This window comes from Mustela erminea, chromosome Y (genome assembly GCF_009829155.1).
Source record: "Mustela erminea isolate mMusErm1 chromosome Y, mMusErm1.Pri, whole genome shotgun sequence".
In the NCBI taxonomy this organism is placed as follows: Eukaryota; Metazoa; Chordata; class Mammalia; order Carnivora; family Mustelidae; genus Mustela; species Mustela erminea.
In genome coordinates, this window is record NC_045636.1 from 5,228,972 (window position 1) to 5,247,356 (window position 18,385).

General features: G+C 40.8%; 1 protein-coding gene across 9 annotated transcripts in view; it reads left to right on the forward strand.

Moving 5' to 3' along the window:
* The first annotated feature begins 665 nt into the window (after positions 1–665).
* Positions 666–18,385, forward strand: part of LOC116583896 (lysine-specific demethylase 6A-like) — a 167,194-nt gene continuing 149,474 nt past the window's right edge. For 8 of the 9 annotated variants that reach the window (XM_032331883.1, XM_032331888.1, XM_032331887.1 and 5 more), the window contains exons 1-3: positions 666–1,161; positions 1,371–1,434; positions 8,567–8,675. In XM_032331883.1, the coding sequence (XP_032187774.1) occupies positions 1,010–1,161; positions 1,371–1,434; positions 8,567–8,675 (325 nt within the window). In that variant the 5' untranslated portion in view covers positions 666–1,009. Of the gene's footprint in view, positions 1,162–1,370; positions 1,435–8,566; positions 8,676–18,385 lie in introns of those variants that run through there. The other variant, XM_032331894.1, reaches the window with a different exon arrangement.

The following is an 18,385-nucleotide window of genomic DNA, read 5'->3' on the forward strand; positions in this document are numbered from 1 at the left end:
CATCAAGAGAACATTTGGAGAATTCAGGAAAGAAAACCCGTGAAACGATTCTTTTATTCTGAGGCCTCCTGGTCTTTACCTCTTCTCTTTCCAGGTGGTTGAGAAGAAAGGGTAGAGAGACAGGGAGCCGTGGGCCGTTATTTCCAGAAGGGCCAACAGTGCTTGACTCTTCTGCAGTTAGAGGTTCAGTGCCATGCGCTACTCTGAATAACGCAGGTCTTAGCAGACCCTGGAAGAGCCAACAACCACACAGGTCCTGAATTGCAAAGCACATAAAAGATATCCATGTATCTTTCGCGAGCATTTGCATTCGTAGACCATGTGAGCGATTTCATCGTCCCCATCGCCTTCCTAATTTAGCCATCTTTATTCCAGACAAAAAGAAAGACCCTACTACTACCCCCTCCCACTATCAGAGTTTACTTAACTAGCACTACCCAAGAGTTCTCTGCGTCTTGTGATTACGCTTTCCCTGACAGACGTGTCTATCAACCAATGACTTGTTCGAATTGACAGCCCTCCCGACCCCTGGTAGAGCATCGCCATGTGGGCGGGGCGGAGGCACCTAGCAAGTTCAGTGGAACCTAAACTGACGTGCGTCAACAAAGATCATGTGATACGAACCGGCACGTCAATTGGCCGTGCCTGCTTTGGGGCGGGAGAAAAGGGCGTCACGGAAATTTGGGGTTCGCACTGTGACACAATTACAACAACTTTGTGCTGGTGCTAGCGAAGTTTGAGATTCCAGGAAATATTCCCTTTACTGCGAGCTTCCGCCTCTCCTGCTGTCTCCGCCTATTTTGCGATGTGATTCCGTAGCCGAGCCCCGCAAACCTGGCATCCACTGCTCTTGCCATCATCTTGGGATTTTTCGTCGCCGTCACCCGGGGCGGAGGAGGCAGCGGCGATAAAGTTGTTGTGCCAGTTTTACGCGACGAGGGCATCCTTTTGAGCTCTTCATTGTGTGGTGGTGGGTTTCGGCATTGGATTTTATATTTGTTGTGTACTCATGAAATCCTGCGAAGTATCTCTCGCTACCGCCGCCGCTGCTTTCGGCGATGAGGGAAAGAAAATGGCGGCGGGAAAAGAGAGCGGCGAGAGCAAGGAGGGGTCCTCTAGCTTGACAGCAGAAGAGAGGGAGGCGCTCGACGGATTGGACAGGTACGTCTGCCGTCATTCTCCCAGCTGATATCGCACCGGCTGGCGCGGCTCTCCTGGGAGGCCCAAGTACAGCTTGCTTAATGGTATCAATTGGGGGCTTATCTCAGCGCAGTGCAGGCGGCCTCCGCTACTGAGGCCTTGGGTTCGGGAGGAAGCCCGGCAGTGGCTTTCCTGGAGTGTTAACGAGCTGCCTGTATTTCTTTCTACAGCCGTCTCTTCGGGTTCGTGAGACTTCATGAAGATGGCGCCAGGACGAAGACCCTTTTGGGCAAGGTAGGCAATAGCAGGCCCAGACTTTCATTCCCAACCTTGCAGGCTTCCTGCATCCACTGCCTCCGAGATCAATCAGCGCCCCTATGGATGCGAACTAAAAGCATCTTTTTGCTTTTCTCTCATTCATGATATCTTGCTTACAGCCTTATGAAATGTTATTTTGTAGTTTGAGTGGCCGAGACGGCGGCGCTCTGGTGCTCTGCTCAACAGTTATTTCACAACGTTTTGGTTAGGAGATTTCTGAATCCTAGCATCACGTTATACTCAATGTAAGCGCTTCTAAAAATTTCCAACTTACATATTACTTTTCTCCTGGTGGTTGGCTTGTGATGTAATTTTTACTGAACATTTAGATAGGCTTCTTATATCCGTACTTTCAGGAGGAGTAAATGAAAGTTACTTTTCAGCCGTGTAGAGTTTGTATTTCGTATTTAACCTGTAAATACTGATTTGCATGTGACCTTAAGTTGTTTACTTGTTTGAAAGCTACGGAAACACTGCTGTGAATGCGAATGTAGGAATCTGGAATTTTTAGAGTCCTTTTTCCTGTGTCTGATAGAGACCACGGAGGATTCCCTCTTTATTTGTGTGAAAACTTGTTGGCACTGCCCTTTAGTTAATGGCTGCTCCTGTCGGCCAAGATGGCGGGAAATAGAGGGAGGAGAAAGGAAGGGGAGGGGAGCTTTCAGAAACGGAAGAAATATAAACGGAAATAAAATCAGTAAATAGGCCTCTCTATCAGCTGTTGTAGTTTGATGGTGCTTAGTAAAAGCCACTATTACTTAAAAATACAATTACTATAGTTCTCAAGTTTCAGATTATATTTGTAAGTCTAGATAATGCACCGACCTGTAGCACATGTTGTTACTCTTACATAAGCTGCTTCACAAAAGCCATGCAGTTTCCTTTTCTGTCATTTTTCATCTCCTGAGCAAAATCTGTCTAAAATGTCGACTGTCACCTGGCACCATGAAAGTTGTTCTGTGTGCAACAAATACGTTCCATTACGTATTTTATTTTCTACGCAAAGCAAGTTAACTATGAATTTGATTAGTTGATGCTGCAATTGTGAAGGAAGTATTAAATACTTTTTTTCTTAATTTTCTTTTTTTTTTTTAAGTTTTTATTTATTTACCCGACAGACAGAGATCACAAATAGGCAGAGAAGCAGGCAAAGAGAGAGGAGGAAGCAGGCTCCCTGCCTAACAGAGAGCCCGATGTGGGGCTCTATCCCAGGACCCTGAGATCATGACCCGAGCCAAAGGCAGAGGCTTTAACCCACTGAGCCACCCAGGCACCCCTATTAAATACTTTTTAAGATATTTTTCTTCCATACGGTTTTGTTTGTAGTTTGGATTCCCATAATCACGATCCTGCAACCCACAATCTCATTTTTGCATTCAGTAGTTTTCATGGTAACTAATCACCAGAAACTGAAATGTAATAATTTTCAGTAATTTCACTACATTCATTGGGTATATAATTATTTCTTTAAAAATATCACTCCCGGGGCGCCTGGGTGGCTCAGTGGGTTAAGCCGCTGCCTTCGGCTCAGAGCGTGATCTCTGTGTCCTGGGATCGAGTCCCGCGTCGGGGTCTCTGTTAGGCAGGGAGCCTGCTTCCTCCTCTCTCTTTGCCTGGAAAGAAAGAAAGAAGCTGGAAAAACATACTGAAGTTACCCTACACTTAAATCTACACTTAAGTAAGGAAAATCTACACTTAAATCTCCGTTTGTGTCAACCTCTCGATATAAGAAGAGGAATCATAAGAAATTCTTCTCAAGGTGGAAGGAACAAACAAGTTGGAAGGAACAAAAACATAACAGAACTTTCTCTTGTGTAAAGTGCTTTTCCTGGTCAACTTCCATAACTGGCCTTTTTCTTACCATTATTTTATTTTTGCCTTTTGCTGAGCTTAAGTTGGTGGCTTAGGGCTTTTCAAATAGTAACTTGCAGTTTTCCTGGGTGTTTCCCCTATATATACTTAACATACACATACTAATAAACTTGTTTGTTTTTTTCTTTTTAAATCTTTTGCTATGGGAGGAAAGGATGTCATCTCAGTCATGAAATCAGGATAGAAGGAAAACTGTTTTTCCTCCCTTACACTTAATAAAAACGTATGGCACACAATAAACTCTGTTGCCAGAGCACCAAAGTAACATACCACCAACTCTTTAGTCTTAAAACAATTGTCCAACTGCTTCTGAACACGTTTGCTGAAAATCTTAACATATCCATCCAATTCAACCAAGATATTTATTATCAAAAATTTAACAGACTCTTACTTATAGGATGGTTTTTCTTTGGTGTAGGGATTATTTGGTAAAGAGGAAAAAGCATTTTCAAGGTAATTTTTAACTAAGTGAATAATGATCTTTGGCCAGTAGTGTAGAACTAGGAAAAGCACATATCTTAAAAGGTTACCTTGTTAATTACCTCCACTTCTTTCTTTTTTTTTTTTTCTAAAGATTTTATTTATTTGACATAGAGAGATAGAGAGAGGGAACACAAGCACAGAGACCTGGAGAGGAAGAACCAGGCTACTCACTGAGCATGGCCGTGGGATTGAGTACCACCTGGGGTTCCCTCCTCAGCGGGAAGTCTGCCCCTTTCTTCCTCCCCCAACTTGTGCTTGCTCTCTCAAATAAACAATACCTTTAATAAATTAGGGATTTATTTAAAATGCTATGTTAGGAGCACCTGGGTGGCTCAGTGGGTCTGCCTTCTGCTAGGGTCATGATCTTAGGGACCTGGGATCGAGCCCCACATCAGGCTCTCTGCTCAGCGGGGAGCATGCTTCTTCTCTCTTTCCTGCCTGTCTGCCTACTTGTGATCTCTCTGTCAAATAAATAAATAAAATCTTTAAAAAAAAATGCTGTTACCTTTAAAATGTGAAGTTTATTGTTTTATTAATGTAAAGTTTGAAATTATTTTACTGTAGTCATAAAAGCTTTTTCCTCAACTGTAACTTTCTTACTTCTCATATTATTTCCCTGTCTTTGATTGCAGCAGAAGGACCATCTCTGTCGACTAAAATTCGAGTAATTCCATATTATCAGTTTTTACATTTCATCCATTTTGTTTACATTTTTATTTTGGTATGTGTCATTTCATCTATTCCAGAGTTCCCAGTGGATGCCTGAAACCACGGATGGTACCATACCCTATTATTACCATATCATATACTTAAGAGATTTTAAGGTCTAGGTCAGGAACACTAAGAGATTAATAGCAATAACTAATAGTAAAAGAAAATACTTTATTGGTGTACTCAAAAATTATTTGAGGGACGCCTGGGTGGTTCAGTTGGTTGAGCGGCTGCCTTCGGCTCAGGTCATGATCCCAGTGTCCTGGGATCGAGTCCCACATCGGGCTCCTTGCTTGGCAGGGAGCCTGCTTCTCCCTCTGCCTCTGCCTGCCACTCTGTCTGCCTGTGCTTGCTCTCGCTTCTCTCTCTATGACAAATAAATAAAAATAAAATCTTTAAAAAAAAAAATTATTTGAATGTGGTCTTTCAAAGTATGTTCTACTGGACTTACCATTCTTGTGATGATGATATGTGCTATGTGATAAGAAGCAGGAAGTTGAATGATACAGACTACTCTTGATCTTCCGACGTACAGAGTGCATTTGGCCACAGATAATAGAAGTTGAGATTAGTGTAACTTCAAACATGCAGAAAACCTGTAAGACTAGTGTAACTTCAAACATGCAGAAAACGTGTACGAATAGAACAGTTAAAGAACCAACATTTAGCCTTTACCCTGGATCTCCATTAAAGAAAGGAAAAAAAAAAAATATATATATATATAGTCCTCTACAACACTATTACACTACCATTCATTATATTCTCACTGCTGTTACTTTCATTCCTGTTATTTATTCTGTAACTGGAAACCTGTACCTCCCATTCCTTTACCCATTTTCTCCATTCTGGCAACGTAAGTTTATTCTCTAATATGAGTCTGTTTTGGTAGCCTGTAGTTTTCAGGTATTATAAAGCAATAAGTTTTGTATCTTGTATTCTTTTTTTTTTTTTTTAAGATTTATTTTTTTATTTGAGAGAGAGCACGCAGGAGCAGGGTGAAGAGCAGAGGGAGAAACAGACTCCCCACTGAGTGGGGAGGCCAATGTGGAAATGGATCCTGGAACTCCAGGATCATGACCTGAGCTGAAGGCAGATGCTTAACTGACTGAACCACCCAGGTGCTCTTGTATTTTTTATTTTAACCGTCTGCCAGATAGAACTATAGGTACTTGGATAAGAAAGGATCTTGAAATTTTATCTCCAAATGATAGTAATTTCTGGGATCTAAGTATATATTCAGATTTTCATGGTTATAATTTGGTGTTTATGCATATGTAGGTAGCTAACAGAATGATAACTGAAAGCAGTTCTCTTTTAAATCTTTTTTTTTTTTTTTTTAAGATTTTATTTATTTTAAGAAAGAGCACAGGACAGCTGGGGGAGAGGGATAGGGAGAGAAAATCCTGACCAGACTCCCCACAGAGCTTGAAGCTTCCTCCAGACTTGACCCTGAGATCATGACCTGAGCTGAAACCCAAGAGTTGGATCCTCCATGGACTAAGCCACATGTGCCCCTTCTTTTAAATTTAACTGTAGGGATAACTGAGTCACCTCAGAAGAGCTTTATTAATGAGGTATCTTTAAACTTCTAGAAATATTTATGCTGTGTGTGAAATACATATATTTTTCCCTCTAGTTTTGGAATGTATGTGTTTTTTTTTTTTTTTTAAAGATTTAATTTATTTATTTGACAGAGATCACAAGTAGGCAGAGAGAGGGGGAAGCAGGCTCCCTGCCGAGCAGAGAGCCTGATACAGGGCTGATCCCAGGATTCTGGGATCATGACCTGAGCGGAAGGCAGAGCTTTATTTAACCCACTGAGCCACCCAGGTGCTCCTTGGAAAGTGTTTTCATCAAAGAAGATTGTTTTATAGGAGAAGGCAAAAAAAATTAAGGTACTTTATATGGGGCTCTCCCAGCACATTTTCTCATCCTAGTAGAATTGCTGAGGAGGTTTTTTATTTTACTGAGAAGTTAATCCGCTTTTTTTTTTTTTTTTTTGGGGTCGGGGAGAGAGATTTGACCTTAGTTGCTTTTTCAGAGCACCATACCCAGGAGTATTCCTGGGAGTAGACCCAGAGTATACATCTAATTGTATGTATTTCTTTTGTTGTGGTTACTTTTAATGTATCATATATTATAAGGCACTTAATTAGGATTTTTTTTATTGGGAAGATTGAAACATTTTGAAGGAGAGCTTGTTATTTTTGAAGTGCAAAGTATAGAAATGCTAAGTCCCTGTTGTGTGCTAAGCAAACAATAGTTATCTTAAGATTAGAATTTTTATATCAGGTTTTTGATTGTTAAGCTTCTGAGATCACCTGTGGTTACTGATAACTCTGGAGAAACTCTAGAAAGTTGTTCGTTGAGATGTTTTAGTGCAAAATCTTCATTTCTTCCTCCTGCAAACTTATGAAGTTCAAAAAGATTGAATTCTTTATTATTTTTCTCTAAAAAAGTATAAGAGGGTATGTGTATGTATATGTTGGGCTGAGATAATGTTAATAGTATGTTTGAAATATGAAGATTAGAAAACAGTTGAAACATAGTGTATATATATAGTAAATATTCTATATATAATTTAGTCTAAAAGTTACTGTAGTTTCTTCGCAAAAACAGTGATTGATTATTACAAACGATAGCTATCCTATCCATTAGAAGTTTATTGTGATGCATGAATTTTTCATTGTATGTAATTTTAAATTGCAAAATAGAAAAAGTTACTAAGGGATGCTTAGGTGGTTCAGATGGTTAAGCGTCTGCCTTTAGCTCTGGCCATCATCCCAGGGGCTGGGATTGCCCCAACATCAGGTTCCCTATGCAGTGGAGAGGCCTGCTTCTCCCTCTCCCTCTGCCATTGCCTTGCTTGGTTTTTTATCTCTCTGGCTCTCTGGCTTTTTATCTCTCCGTTAAATAAATTAAGTAAATAAAATCTTAAAGGAAAAAAAAAAGTAAAAATAATAAAAAGAAATGGATGAAGTTAATGTTAATAATATATTAAATTTTCCAATAATTTACTTAATTATTATGAATTTTTTTTTTTAAGATTTTATTTATTTGCCAGACAGAGATCACAAGTAGGCAGCAGGGGGCGGTGGGGCAGGCTTCCCGCTGGCAGAGAGCCCAATGTGGGGCTTGATCCCAGGACCTTGGGATCTGGACCAGAGCTGAAGGCAGAGGCTTTAACAAACTGCTGAGCCACCTGGGTGCCCTATTAGTGAATTTTTAAAAAAGATTGTATTTATTTATTAGAAAGATGGGAATGAGAGCCCACACAAGGTGGGGAAAGGGAGAGGGGAAGGATAAGCAGGTTCCTTACCAAGCCGGGAGGCCAATGTGGGGCCAGATCCCAGGACCCTGGGATCATGACCTGAACTGAAGGCAGATGCTTAATGAACTGAGCCAACCAGGCTCCCCTTATTAGTGAATATTTTATACCTTTTTTATACACACAGTCTTTCTGACACCTGTTTTCAAATTACAGTACATCTCAATTTGGACTTGCCACATTCCAAAATTTGAAAATCACAGGTTGTTACTGGTTACTGAAATGCAATAGTCATTTTCCCCCATGCCTATTTGAAAGTAGTGTTTTTTATGAACAAAGTCCAAAGTAATTATTCAGATCTCCAACTCATAAAAAGTCATTAAGGAGCTCCTTAATGGTAAGTTTGGCAAGTCTTTCCCCTCATTTTTGTAAGGGACATATTGATTCTTTTCATTTCTAGAGCAATTTCTTTTCGTTAAAGATTTTATTTATTTATTTGATAGAGAGCACAAGTAGGCAGAAAGGCAGGCAGGGAGAGAGAGGAGGAAGCAGGCTCCCTGCTGAGCAGAGAGCCTGATGCTATTCGGGGTTTGATCGGGGCCTGATCGGGGCCTGATCCCAGGACCCTGGGATCATGGCCTGAGCCGAAGATAGAGGCTTTAAACCACTGAGCCACCCAGGCGCCACTAGAGCAATTTCTTATAAATACACATTATCTCAAGAAGGATGCAGTTATATTTCTTTTCTCTTAATGCTTATATTTTTCATTTCTAGGCTGTTCGCTGCTATGAATCTTTAATCTTAAAAGCTGAAGGAAAAGTGGAATCTGATTTCTTTTGTCAATTAGGTCACTTCAACCTTTTATTGGAAGATTATCCAAAAGGTAATGTTTTTCTTTCTTAAAAGTTTGGCTTGATTTATGTATGCAGATTGTTTTTTATTTTTTGTCTTGGGTAAATTGTTTTTATTTTTTGTCACAGACAGCTATTGTTTTTTAATCTCTCCTAAATACATTAGATAATGAGAAAGAAAGTAGAGTAGGTAGAAATGTGAAATTTTATGTAATTTCATGTAAATAGTAAAATGATCATTCCATAAAACTCTTTTTTTTAAAGATTTTATTCATTTGTCAGAGAGCGTGTGTCTTAGAGAGCAGGCCTGCACAGAATGGAGAACAGCAGGCAGAGGGAGAAGCAAGCAGACTCCCCACTGAGCAGGGAACCTGATGTGGGACTCCATCCCATGACCCTGAGATACACCCTGAGCCAAAGGCAGATGATTAACTCACTGAACCACCCAGGTGCCCCCATTCCATAAAACTCTTAACACCTTACAGTGTAGATGCGTATTCTGCTTGTTGTTGTGAAAATCTGTGTTAAGATCTTTTTATTTTTATTTTATTTTATTTTTATAAAGATTTTATTTATTTATTTGACAGAGATCACAAGCAGGCAGAGAGAGGGAGAGAGAGAGAGGAGGAAGCAGGCTCCCCGCCGAGCAGAGAGCCCCATGTGGGGCTTGATCCCAGGATGCTGGGATCATGACCCGAGCCAAAGGCAGAGGCTTAACCCACTGAGCCACCCAGGCACCCCTAAGATCTTTTTTAAAAAGATTTTATTTATTTATTTATTTGTCACAGAGACAGCGAGTGCACAGGCAGAGTGGCAGGCAGAGGCGGAGACAGAAGTCGGCTCCCTGCCAAGCAAGGAGCCGATGTGGGGGACTCGATCCCAGCACCCTGGGATCATGACCTGAGCAAGCCAAAGGCAGCAGCTTAATCAACTGAGCCACCCAGGCATCCCATATATTTTTTAAAATCTTAATTGGTAACCTAATATCTTGTTTGATAACTTTGTCTGTAAGTACAAATGTGGACATACTAGAAAGAGTAAGTCTGGACAGTTTTCCAGCACCACCAAAGCAGTTCTTAATTTTCAGAAGTGTTTTACAAATTTAACTCAGTTCTAACATTTTATACCTGGAGATGTTACAATTCCATGGGTAAAGGAGTTCCTTGTATATGAGATAGTTCCATTACAGATCCAGTTGCGAGTCAGGGTTGTTACCTGTGCTGCTTATCAACCTGCTATATAAATCACAGGTTTCACAATCCTCTCCTTGGGTTTGATATTCTATTAGAATGATTCACAAATGTCAGGGCAACATTTGTTAATTAATTAATTAATTTATTTATTTTTAAAGATTTTATTTATTTATCAGAGGGAGAGAGGGGAGAGAGCAAGCACAGGCAGACAGAATGGCAGGCAGAGGCAGAGGGAGAAGCAGGCTCCCTGCAGAGCAAGGAGCCCGATGTGGGACTCGATCCCAGGACGCTGGGATCATGACCTGAGCCGAAGGCAGCTGCTTAACCAACTGAGCCACCCAGGCGTCCCAACATTTGTTAATTTATTATAAAAGATGTTAATAAAGGATACAAATGAAGAGGAATATAGGGCAAGGAATGGAAGTATCCTGAGCTCAGGAACTTCTCTCTCTCTGAGAAACCAGGGGTATATTTACCAAACCAGAATCTCATAAACTCCTCTAATTCCAATCTTCAACAGTTTATTATAGAACTTAATTTGCATTATTTTCCCCACCATCCCAGCTTCATTTTGAAACTATTCATAAGTTGTCTCTAATGAAAAACAAAAACCACTCTTACCTAGACTCAGAATGTTTTAGGAGCTCTCTGCCAAGAACAGGGACAGAGATGCTCTTACATATTTTTTATTCTGCAAACACGAATGGTATTTCTTCTTCTTCTTTTTTTTTTTTTTTTTAGATTTTATTTATTTATTTGACAGAGAGCGATCACAAGTAGGCAGAGAGGCAGGCAGAGAGAGGGGGAGAAGCAGGCTCCTTGCTGAGCAGAGAGCCTGATGCGGGGGCTCATCCCAGGATCCTGAGATCATGACCTGAGCTGAAGGCAGAGGCTTAACCCTCTGAGCCACCCAGGTGCCCCACAAATGGTATTTCTTTTTTGTTCTTGATTTTGTTTTCCATTTTAGTTTGAAATATTTAAAAATCCATCTTCATCATGTTATATGTAGTACTCAGATAATCAAATATAAGTTTGAACTTTGAAGAACATTTCCCATTCCTTTAGAGTATTTTTTTTAATGGGGCTAGCGGCGCCTGGCTGGTTCAGTCATTAAGCATCGGCCTTTGGCTCAGGTCATGATCCTATGGTCCTGCTCAGTGAGTAGCCTGGTTCTTCCTCTCCAGGTCTCTGTGCTTGTGTTCCCTCTCTCGCTGTCTCTCTATGTCAAATAAATAAAATCTTTAGGAAAAAAAAAAAGAAAGAAGTGGAGGTAAATAACAAGGTAACCTTTTAAGAGAGGCAGGCAGAGAGAGAGAGGAGGAAGCAGGCTCCCCAGTGAGCAGAGAGCCCGATGGGGGCTCGATCCCAGGACCCTGAGATCATGACCTGAGCCGAAGGCAGAGGCTTTAGCCCACTGAGCCACCCAGGCGCCCCTAATTTGAGCGTTTAGACTAGTAATGTTCATAATAGTTATTTTTAAAAATTAACATAAAATGCATTATTTGTACATAATAATTTGTACATAATACCTGTACATTGTACAGGTCTGTGAATCATCAGTCTTACATAATTCATAGCACTCACCATAGCAAATACCCTCCCCAATGCCCATCACCCTGCCTCCACATCACCCCACCTCCTCATCATGGCCCGCCCCCCATCCCCCCACAGTAGTCCTCAGTTTGTTTCCTGAGATTGAGTCTTTTATGGTTTGACTCCTTTTCTGGTTTGTATTGTTTGTTTTTTTGTCTCTTCTCCTATGATCCTCCGCCTTCTTTCTCAAATTCACAAATCTGTGAGATCCACTGATAATTGTCATTCTCTGATTGACTTAACTCGCTTAGCATAATACCCTCTAGTTCAAACTGTGTGCCTTGCAAATGGTACCTGGGTATATTGTATTCCATTGATCTATGTGTCTTGTTTTTCTGCCAGTATCATACTGTTTTGATGGTGAAAGCTTTGTAATAGAACTTGAAGTCTGGAATTGTGATGCCATCAGATTTGGTTTTCCTTTTCAGCATTTCTCAGGTTATTTGGGGTCTTTTCTGGTTCCATATAAATTTTAGGATTATTTGTTCCATTTCTGTGAAAAAAGTAGTGTGTAGATTGCTCTAGGTAGCATAGACATTTTCACAATATTTGTTTTTCCAGGGCACCTGAGTGGCTTAGTCATTAGGCGTCTGTTTTTGGCTCAGGTCATGATCCCAGGATTCTGGGATCAAGTCCTGCATCTGGCTCCCTGCTCAGTGGAAGCCTGCTTCTCTCTGCCCCTCCCCCTGCTTTTGTGCTGTGTCTTGCTGTCTTTTCTCTGTCAAATAGATAAAATAAGTGTTCTGTAGTTTCCTGAGTACAGATCCTTTGCCTCTTTGGTTAGGTTTATTCCTAGATATTTACAGTTTTGGGTGTAGTTGTAAATGGGATAGACTCCTTAATTTCTTTCTTCTTTGTGGTGGTGTATAGAAATGGAACTGATTGCTGTGCATTCTTATATCCTGCCACTTTGTTGAATTCCTGTATGAGTTCTGGCAGTTCTGGAGTAGAGTTTTCTGGGTTTTCCATAGGAAGTTTCTTATCATCTGCGAAGAGTGAGCGTTTGACTTCTTTGCTGATTGGGATCCATTTAATTTCTTTTTGTTGTCTGATTGCTGAGGCTAGGACTTCTCGTACTATCTAGAATAGCAGTGGTGATAGTGGACATGCCTGCCCTGTTCCTGACCTTAGCTGAAAAGTTTTCAGTTTTTCTCCACTGAGAATGGTATTCCCATGATTTCATAGATGGCTTTGTTGATACTGACGTATGTACCCTCTGTCCCTACACTTTGAAGAGTTTTAATTAAAGGATGCTGTACTTTGTCAGAGCTTTTTGTGTCTATTGAGAGGATCATATGGCTCTTGTCCTTTCCTTTATTAATGTGTTGTATCACATTGGTTGATTTGCTGATGTTGAACCAACCTTGCACCCCTGGAATAAATTGCACTTGGTTGTGGTGAATAATACTTATATAAGTTTTAAAAAATTTTTTATTTATTTATTTGACAGAGATCGTAAGTAGGCAGAGAGGCAGGCAGAGAGAGAGGGGGAGGCAGGCTCCCTGCTGAGCAGAGAGGCTGATTCGGGGCTCAATCCCAGGACCCTGGGATCATGACCTGAGTCTAAGGCAGAGGCTTTAACCCACTGAGCCACCCAGGCGCCCTGAATAATCCTTTTAATGTACTGTTGAATCCTGTTGTCTGGTATTTTGGTTAGAATTTTTGCATCCATGTTCATCAAGGATATTGGTCTATAATTCTCCTTTTTGATGGCGTCCTTGTCTGGTTTTGGGATCAAGGTTATGTTGGCCTCATAAAATGAGTTTGGAATTTTTCCTTCCATTTCTGTTTTTTGAAACAGATTCAAAAGAATAGGTATTTTTCTTTATTGTTTTATTTTTTTATTTTATTTATTCTTTTTTTAAAGATTTTATTTTTGTGAGAAAGAGAACGTGAGTGAGCATGAGCAGGGGGAAGGATAGAGGGAGAAGCAGACTTCCCTTCTGAGCAGGGAGCCCAATGCAGGACTCAATCCCAGGACTCTGAGATCATGACCTGCGCTGAAGGCAGGCACTTAAACAACTGAGCCACCCAAGTGCCCAATTCTTTTTTAAATGTTTGGTAAAATTTGGCTGGTAAGCCATCTGGCCCTGCCTGGGCTCTTACTGGTTGGAAGATTTTTTTTTTTTTTTTAAGATTTTATTTATTTATTTGACAGGCAGAGATCACAAGTAGGTCGAGAGGCAGGCAGAGAGAGAGAGAGGAGGGCAGGCCCCCTGCCGAGCAGAGAGCCCGATGCGGGACTCGATCCCAGGACCCTGAGATCATGACCTGAGTCGAAGGCAGTGGCTTAATACACTGAGCCACCCAGGCGCCCCTGGTTGGGAGATTTTTGATTACTGCTTCAAGTTCCTTGCTGGAACTTTTCTGTTTCTTACTAGTTAAGTTTTAGTAGTTTATGTGTCTCTAGGAATGCATCCTTTTCTTCCAGATTGTCTAATTTGTTGGCATATAGGTGCTCAGAATATGTTCTTATACTTGTACTTCTTAGGTATTGGTTGTGATCTCTCTTCTTTCATTCATGATTTTATTTATTTGAATCCTTTCTCTTTTATATTGGGTAAAAGTCTGGCCAGCCGTTTATCAGTCTTATTCTTTCAAAGAACAGCTCCTACTAGTTTCATTGGTCTGTTATATTCATCTTTTGGTTTCTATTTTATTGATTCCTGCTCAGATCTTTACTGTTTCCCTTCTCTTGCATGGTTTAGGCTTTATTTATTCTTTCTTTAGCTCTTTTCGTATAGGGTTAGATGGTATATTTGAGACCTTTCTTGTTTCTTGAGAAAGGCTTGTATTGCTATGTCCTTCTCTCTTATCTCTTAGCCTTTGCTTTATCCCAAAGATTTTGAACAGTTGTGTTTTATTTTTAAAATTGTTCTTTAACTTCTTGGTTGACCTTTTCATTCTTTTTTTTTTTTTTTTTAAGATTTCATTTATGTATTTGACAGAGATCACAAGTAGGCAGAGAGGCAGGCAGAGAGATGGGGGGGGGGAAGCAGGCTCCCTGCTGAGCAGAGAGCCCGATGCAGGGCTTCATCCCAGGACCCCCTGAGATCATGACCTGAGCCGAAGGCAGAGGCTTAACCCTCTGAGCCACCCAGGCGCCCCGACCTTTTCATTCTTTAGTAGGATGCTCTTTAGCCTCCATGTATTTGAGTTCTTTCCAACTTTCCTCTTGTGATTGAGTTTGAGTTCCAAAGCATTGTGGTCTGAAAATATGCCGGGAATGATTCCAGTCTTTTGGTACCAGTTGAGACTGGATTTGTGACCCAGGATGTGATCTATCCTGGAGAATGTTCCATGTGCACTATAGAAGAATGTGTAATCTGTTGCTTTGGGATGGAATGTTCTGAATATATCTGTGATGTCCATCTGGTCCAGTGTGTCATTTAAGGCCTTTATTTCCTTGTTGATCTATTGCAGTGGGAGGGAGGTATTAAAGTCCCCTACTATTATTGTATTATTGTCGATATGTTTCTATGATTTTGTTATTAATTGGCTTATGTAATTGGCTACTCTCATGTTAGGGGCATATGTGTTTACAGTTGTTAGATCTTCTTATTGGCTAGACCCTGTAAGTATGATACAGAGCCCTTCCTCATCTCTTATTATAGTCATCTTATAGTCTTCTTTATAGTCTTTTAAAATCTAATTTGTCTGATAGTAGGATTGCCACCCCAGCTTTCTTTTGAAGTCTATTAGCATGGTAAATGGTTTTCTACCCCTCACTTTAATTATGGAGGTGTCTCTGGATCTAAAACGAGTCTTGCAGATTGCGTATCAGTGGGTTTTGCTTTTTTATCCAATCTGATACCCTATGTCTTTTGATTGGAGTATTTAGTCCATTTACATTAAGGGTAACTGTTGAGAGATACTAATTTAGTGCCATTGTATTTCCTGTAAGGTGACTGTTACGGTAGATTGTCTCTGTTCCTTTCTGGTCTATGTTACTTTTGGCCTCTCTCTTTCTTTCTTTCTTTCTTTTTTTTTTAAGATTTTTTTATTTATTTGACAGAGAGAAATCACAAGTAGATGGAGAGGCAGGCAGAGAGAGAGGGAAGCAGGCTCCCCGCTGAGCAGAGAGCCCGATGCGGGACTCGATCCCAGGACCCTGAGATCATGACCTGAGCCGAAGGCAGCGGCTTAACCCACTGAGCCACCCAGGCGCCCCTGGCCTCTCTCTTTCTTTAGAGGACCCCATTCAGTAAATTTTGTAGGGCTGGTTTGGAGTTTGCAAATTCTTTTAGTTTCTGTTTGTCTTGGAAGCTCTTTATCATTCCTTCTATTTTCATTGACAGCCTAGCTGGATAAAGTATTCTTGGCTACATATTTTCTCATTTAGCACCCGAATATATCATGCCAGTCCTTTCTGGCCTGCCAGGTCTGTGTGGATAGGTCCACTGCCAGTCTAATGTTTCTGTCCTTGTAAGTGACAAGCCTCTTGTCCCTAGCTGCTTTCAGAATATTCTTTGTGTCTCTGAGAATTGTAAGCTTCATTATTATATGTCAGGGTGTTGGATCTTTTTTATTGATTTTAAGGGTGCTTTTCTGTATCCTTGGACTTTGATGCCTGTTTCCTTCCCCATATTAGGGAAGTTCTCTACTATAATTCACTCCAGTATACCTTCTACTCCCCTCTCTCTCTCTTTTCTGTGATCCCAGTTATTCTAACACTGTTTGGCTTTATGGTATAACTTTTTTTTTTAAAGATTTCATTTATTTATTTGACAGAGATCACAAGCAGGCAGAGAGGCAGGCAGAGAGAGAGAGAAGCAGGCTCCCCGCTGAGCGAAGAGCCCTACATGGGGCTCGATGCCAGGACCCTGAGATCACTACCCGAGCTGAAGGCAGTGGCCCAACCCACTGAGTCACCCAGGCTCCCGGCTTTATGGTATAACTATCTTTAGGATTCTTCCCTTGTGATCCAGTAGTTGTTTATCTTTTTCTCAGCTCTTTATTCTTCATCTTCTGTATTTGGTCTTCTGTATCACTGATTCTCTCTTCTGCCTGATTTATCCTAGCAATTAGAGGCTCCATTTTTTTTTTTTTTTTAAAGAGCCTCCATTTTTATTGGACCTCATTAATAGCCTGTTTGATTTGGACTTGGTTGATTTTTTTTTTTTTCTCCTGAAAGTGATTCTCTAGTGTCCTCTATGCTTTTTTCAAACCCAGCTTGTATCTTTATAATTATTCTGAACGTAAGTTCCAACATCTTACAAAGATCTGTATTGATTAGGTTCCTGGCAGGTGCCTCTTGTTCTAACTTTTGAGGTGGATTTTTCTGTTTGTCATTTTGTTGAGAGAAGAACAGATGAACAAAGAGAATAAAATGCTGAAAGGGTAACAGTGACCCCAGAGAAGGAGACCTGAAACTGGAGGGGAGCGGGGGAGAAAAGGAATATGATCAGGCTGGTAAACAGAATAGAGCCACCATACTCTAGATTCGGGTGTATTTTGGTGTGTTGGGAGATACTTTATCCCAAAATTTTAAAGGAAGAAAAACATGTATATATACACAAAAATAAGGTTAAATACAATGAAGGGATGGAATATAACTGTAAAAATGAAAATTAAAAATTAAAAAAAGGAATTGATAAGTTGGTTGGAAAAGGAAAGAAGAAAAATTTTAAAAAGAGAGAGAATGTGATCAGGTGAATAGAACAAAGCCATACTCTAAATATTGATTATATTTTGATCTGTTAGAAGAAACTACATCCCAAAGTGTGAAAGAAAGAAACAATATATATACACACACACACATATATCTGTATATATGTGTATATAGATACACAAAAATAAGGTTGAATACAATGAAGGGATAGAATATGACTGTACAGAATGAAAGCTAAAGGTTTTTATTTTTTTATTTTTTATTATTATTATTTTTTAAAAAGATTTTTATTTATTTATTTGACAGACGGAGATCACAAGTAGGCAGAGAGACAGGCAGAGAGAGAGGAGGAAGCAGGCTCCCTGCTCAGCAGAGAGCCCGATGTGGGGCTCGATCCCAGGACCCTGGGATCATGACCCGAGCTGAAGGCAGAGGCCTTAACCCACTGAGCCACCCAGGCGCTCCGAAAGCTAAAGGTTTTTAAAAAGGAATTGATAAGTTGGTTGAAAAAGAATAATTTAAAAAAAATTAAAAAGAAAATTTTAAAAATTAAAGTTGAATCATGGGGAATCATGGGGAAAAGGCCATGAATTCTGTGTGCTGTATTGCCCTAGCCCTGGAGTTTTGCAGTTCTCATTCATCAGTAACATGGTCTTGGCTAGATGTTCTTGCTGATCTGGGGGAGGGACCCGTTGCTTTGATTCTCAAACATCTTTGCCCCAGGCAGCATGGCTCTGCCCTTGCCAGGCTAAGTAATCTGCTAGGGTTTGCTCTCTGTAGCTTTCCTTCCCTGAAGGCTTTTCCACACAGCTGAGAATGAAAATGGCGGCCTCCTAGTCTCTCACCTCAGAGGAGCCCAGAGCTTGGGGTCCTGCTTCTCAGTGAACCCTGAAAGAAAAACAGTTAGTCTTCCTGGTCTCATCTGCACTCTGTATTCCCCTGGCCTGTAAGTGAGCGTTTCTGTCTCAGGCACACAGCCCTGTTTGAAGTCTCCAAACCCAAGAGGCTCCTGCAGCACTCTCCCTGCCACTCCTTCTGTGGGAGGAAAGAGGGGTTCTCCCCTGTCCTGCCATTTGTTGGACCCCTACTTAAACAGCAGTGGCCCGCTGTGCTAGAAAACACAGTTTATGGCAACTGTGAGCTGAGAGCCCATTCGTCAGCTCACTCTTTTCAGTTGGCTTCCCTGCTCCAATATGTGGGTGCTCTGCTACAGTGAGGCACCTCACCGTCTTCCTGTGACCCTGATGATCCTCAGACCTCACTGTCCCAGCAATGGTTCCATCTCCCACTTAGTCAGCTGAGCAATATTCCTCACCAGAGCAGACTCCTGTAAGTTGCAGTTTTG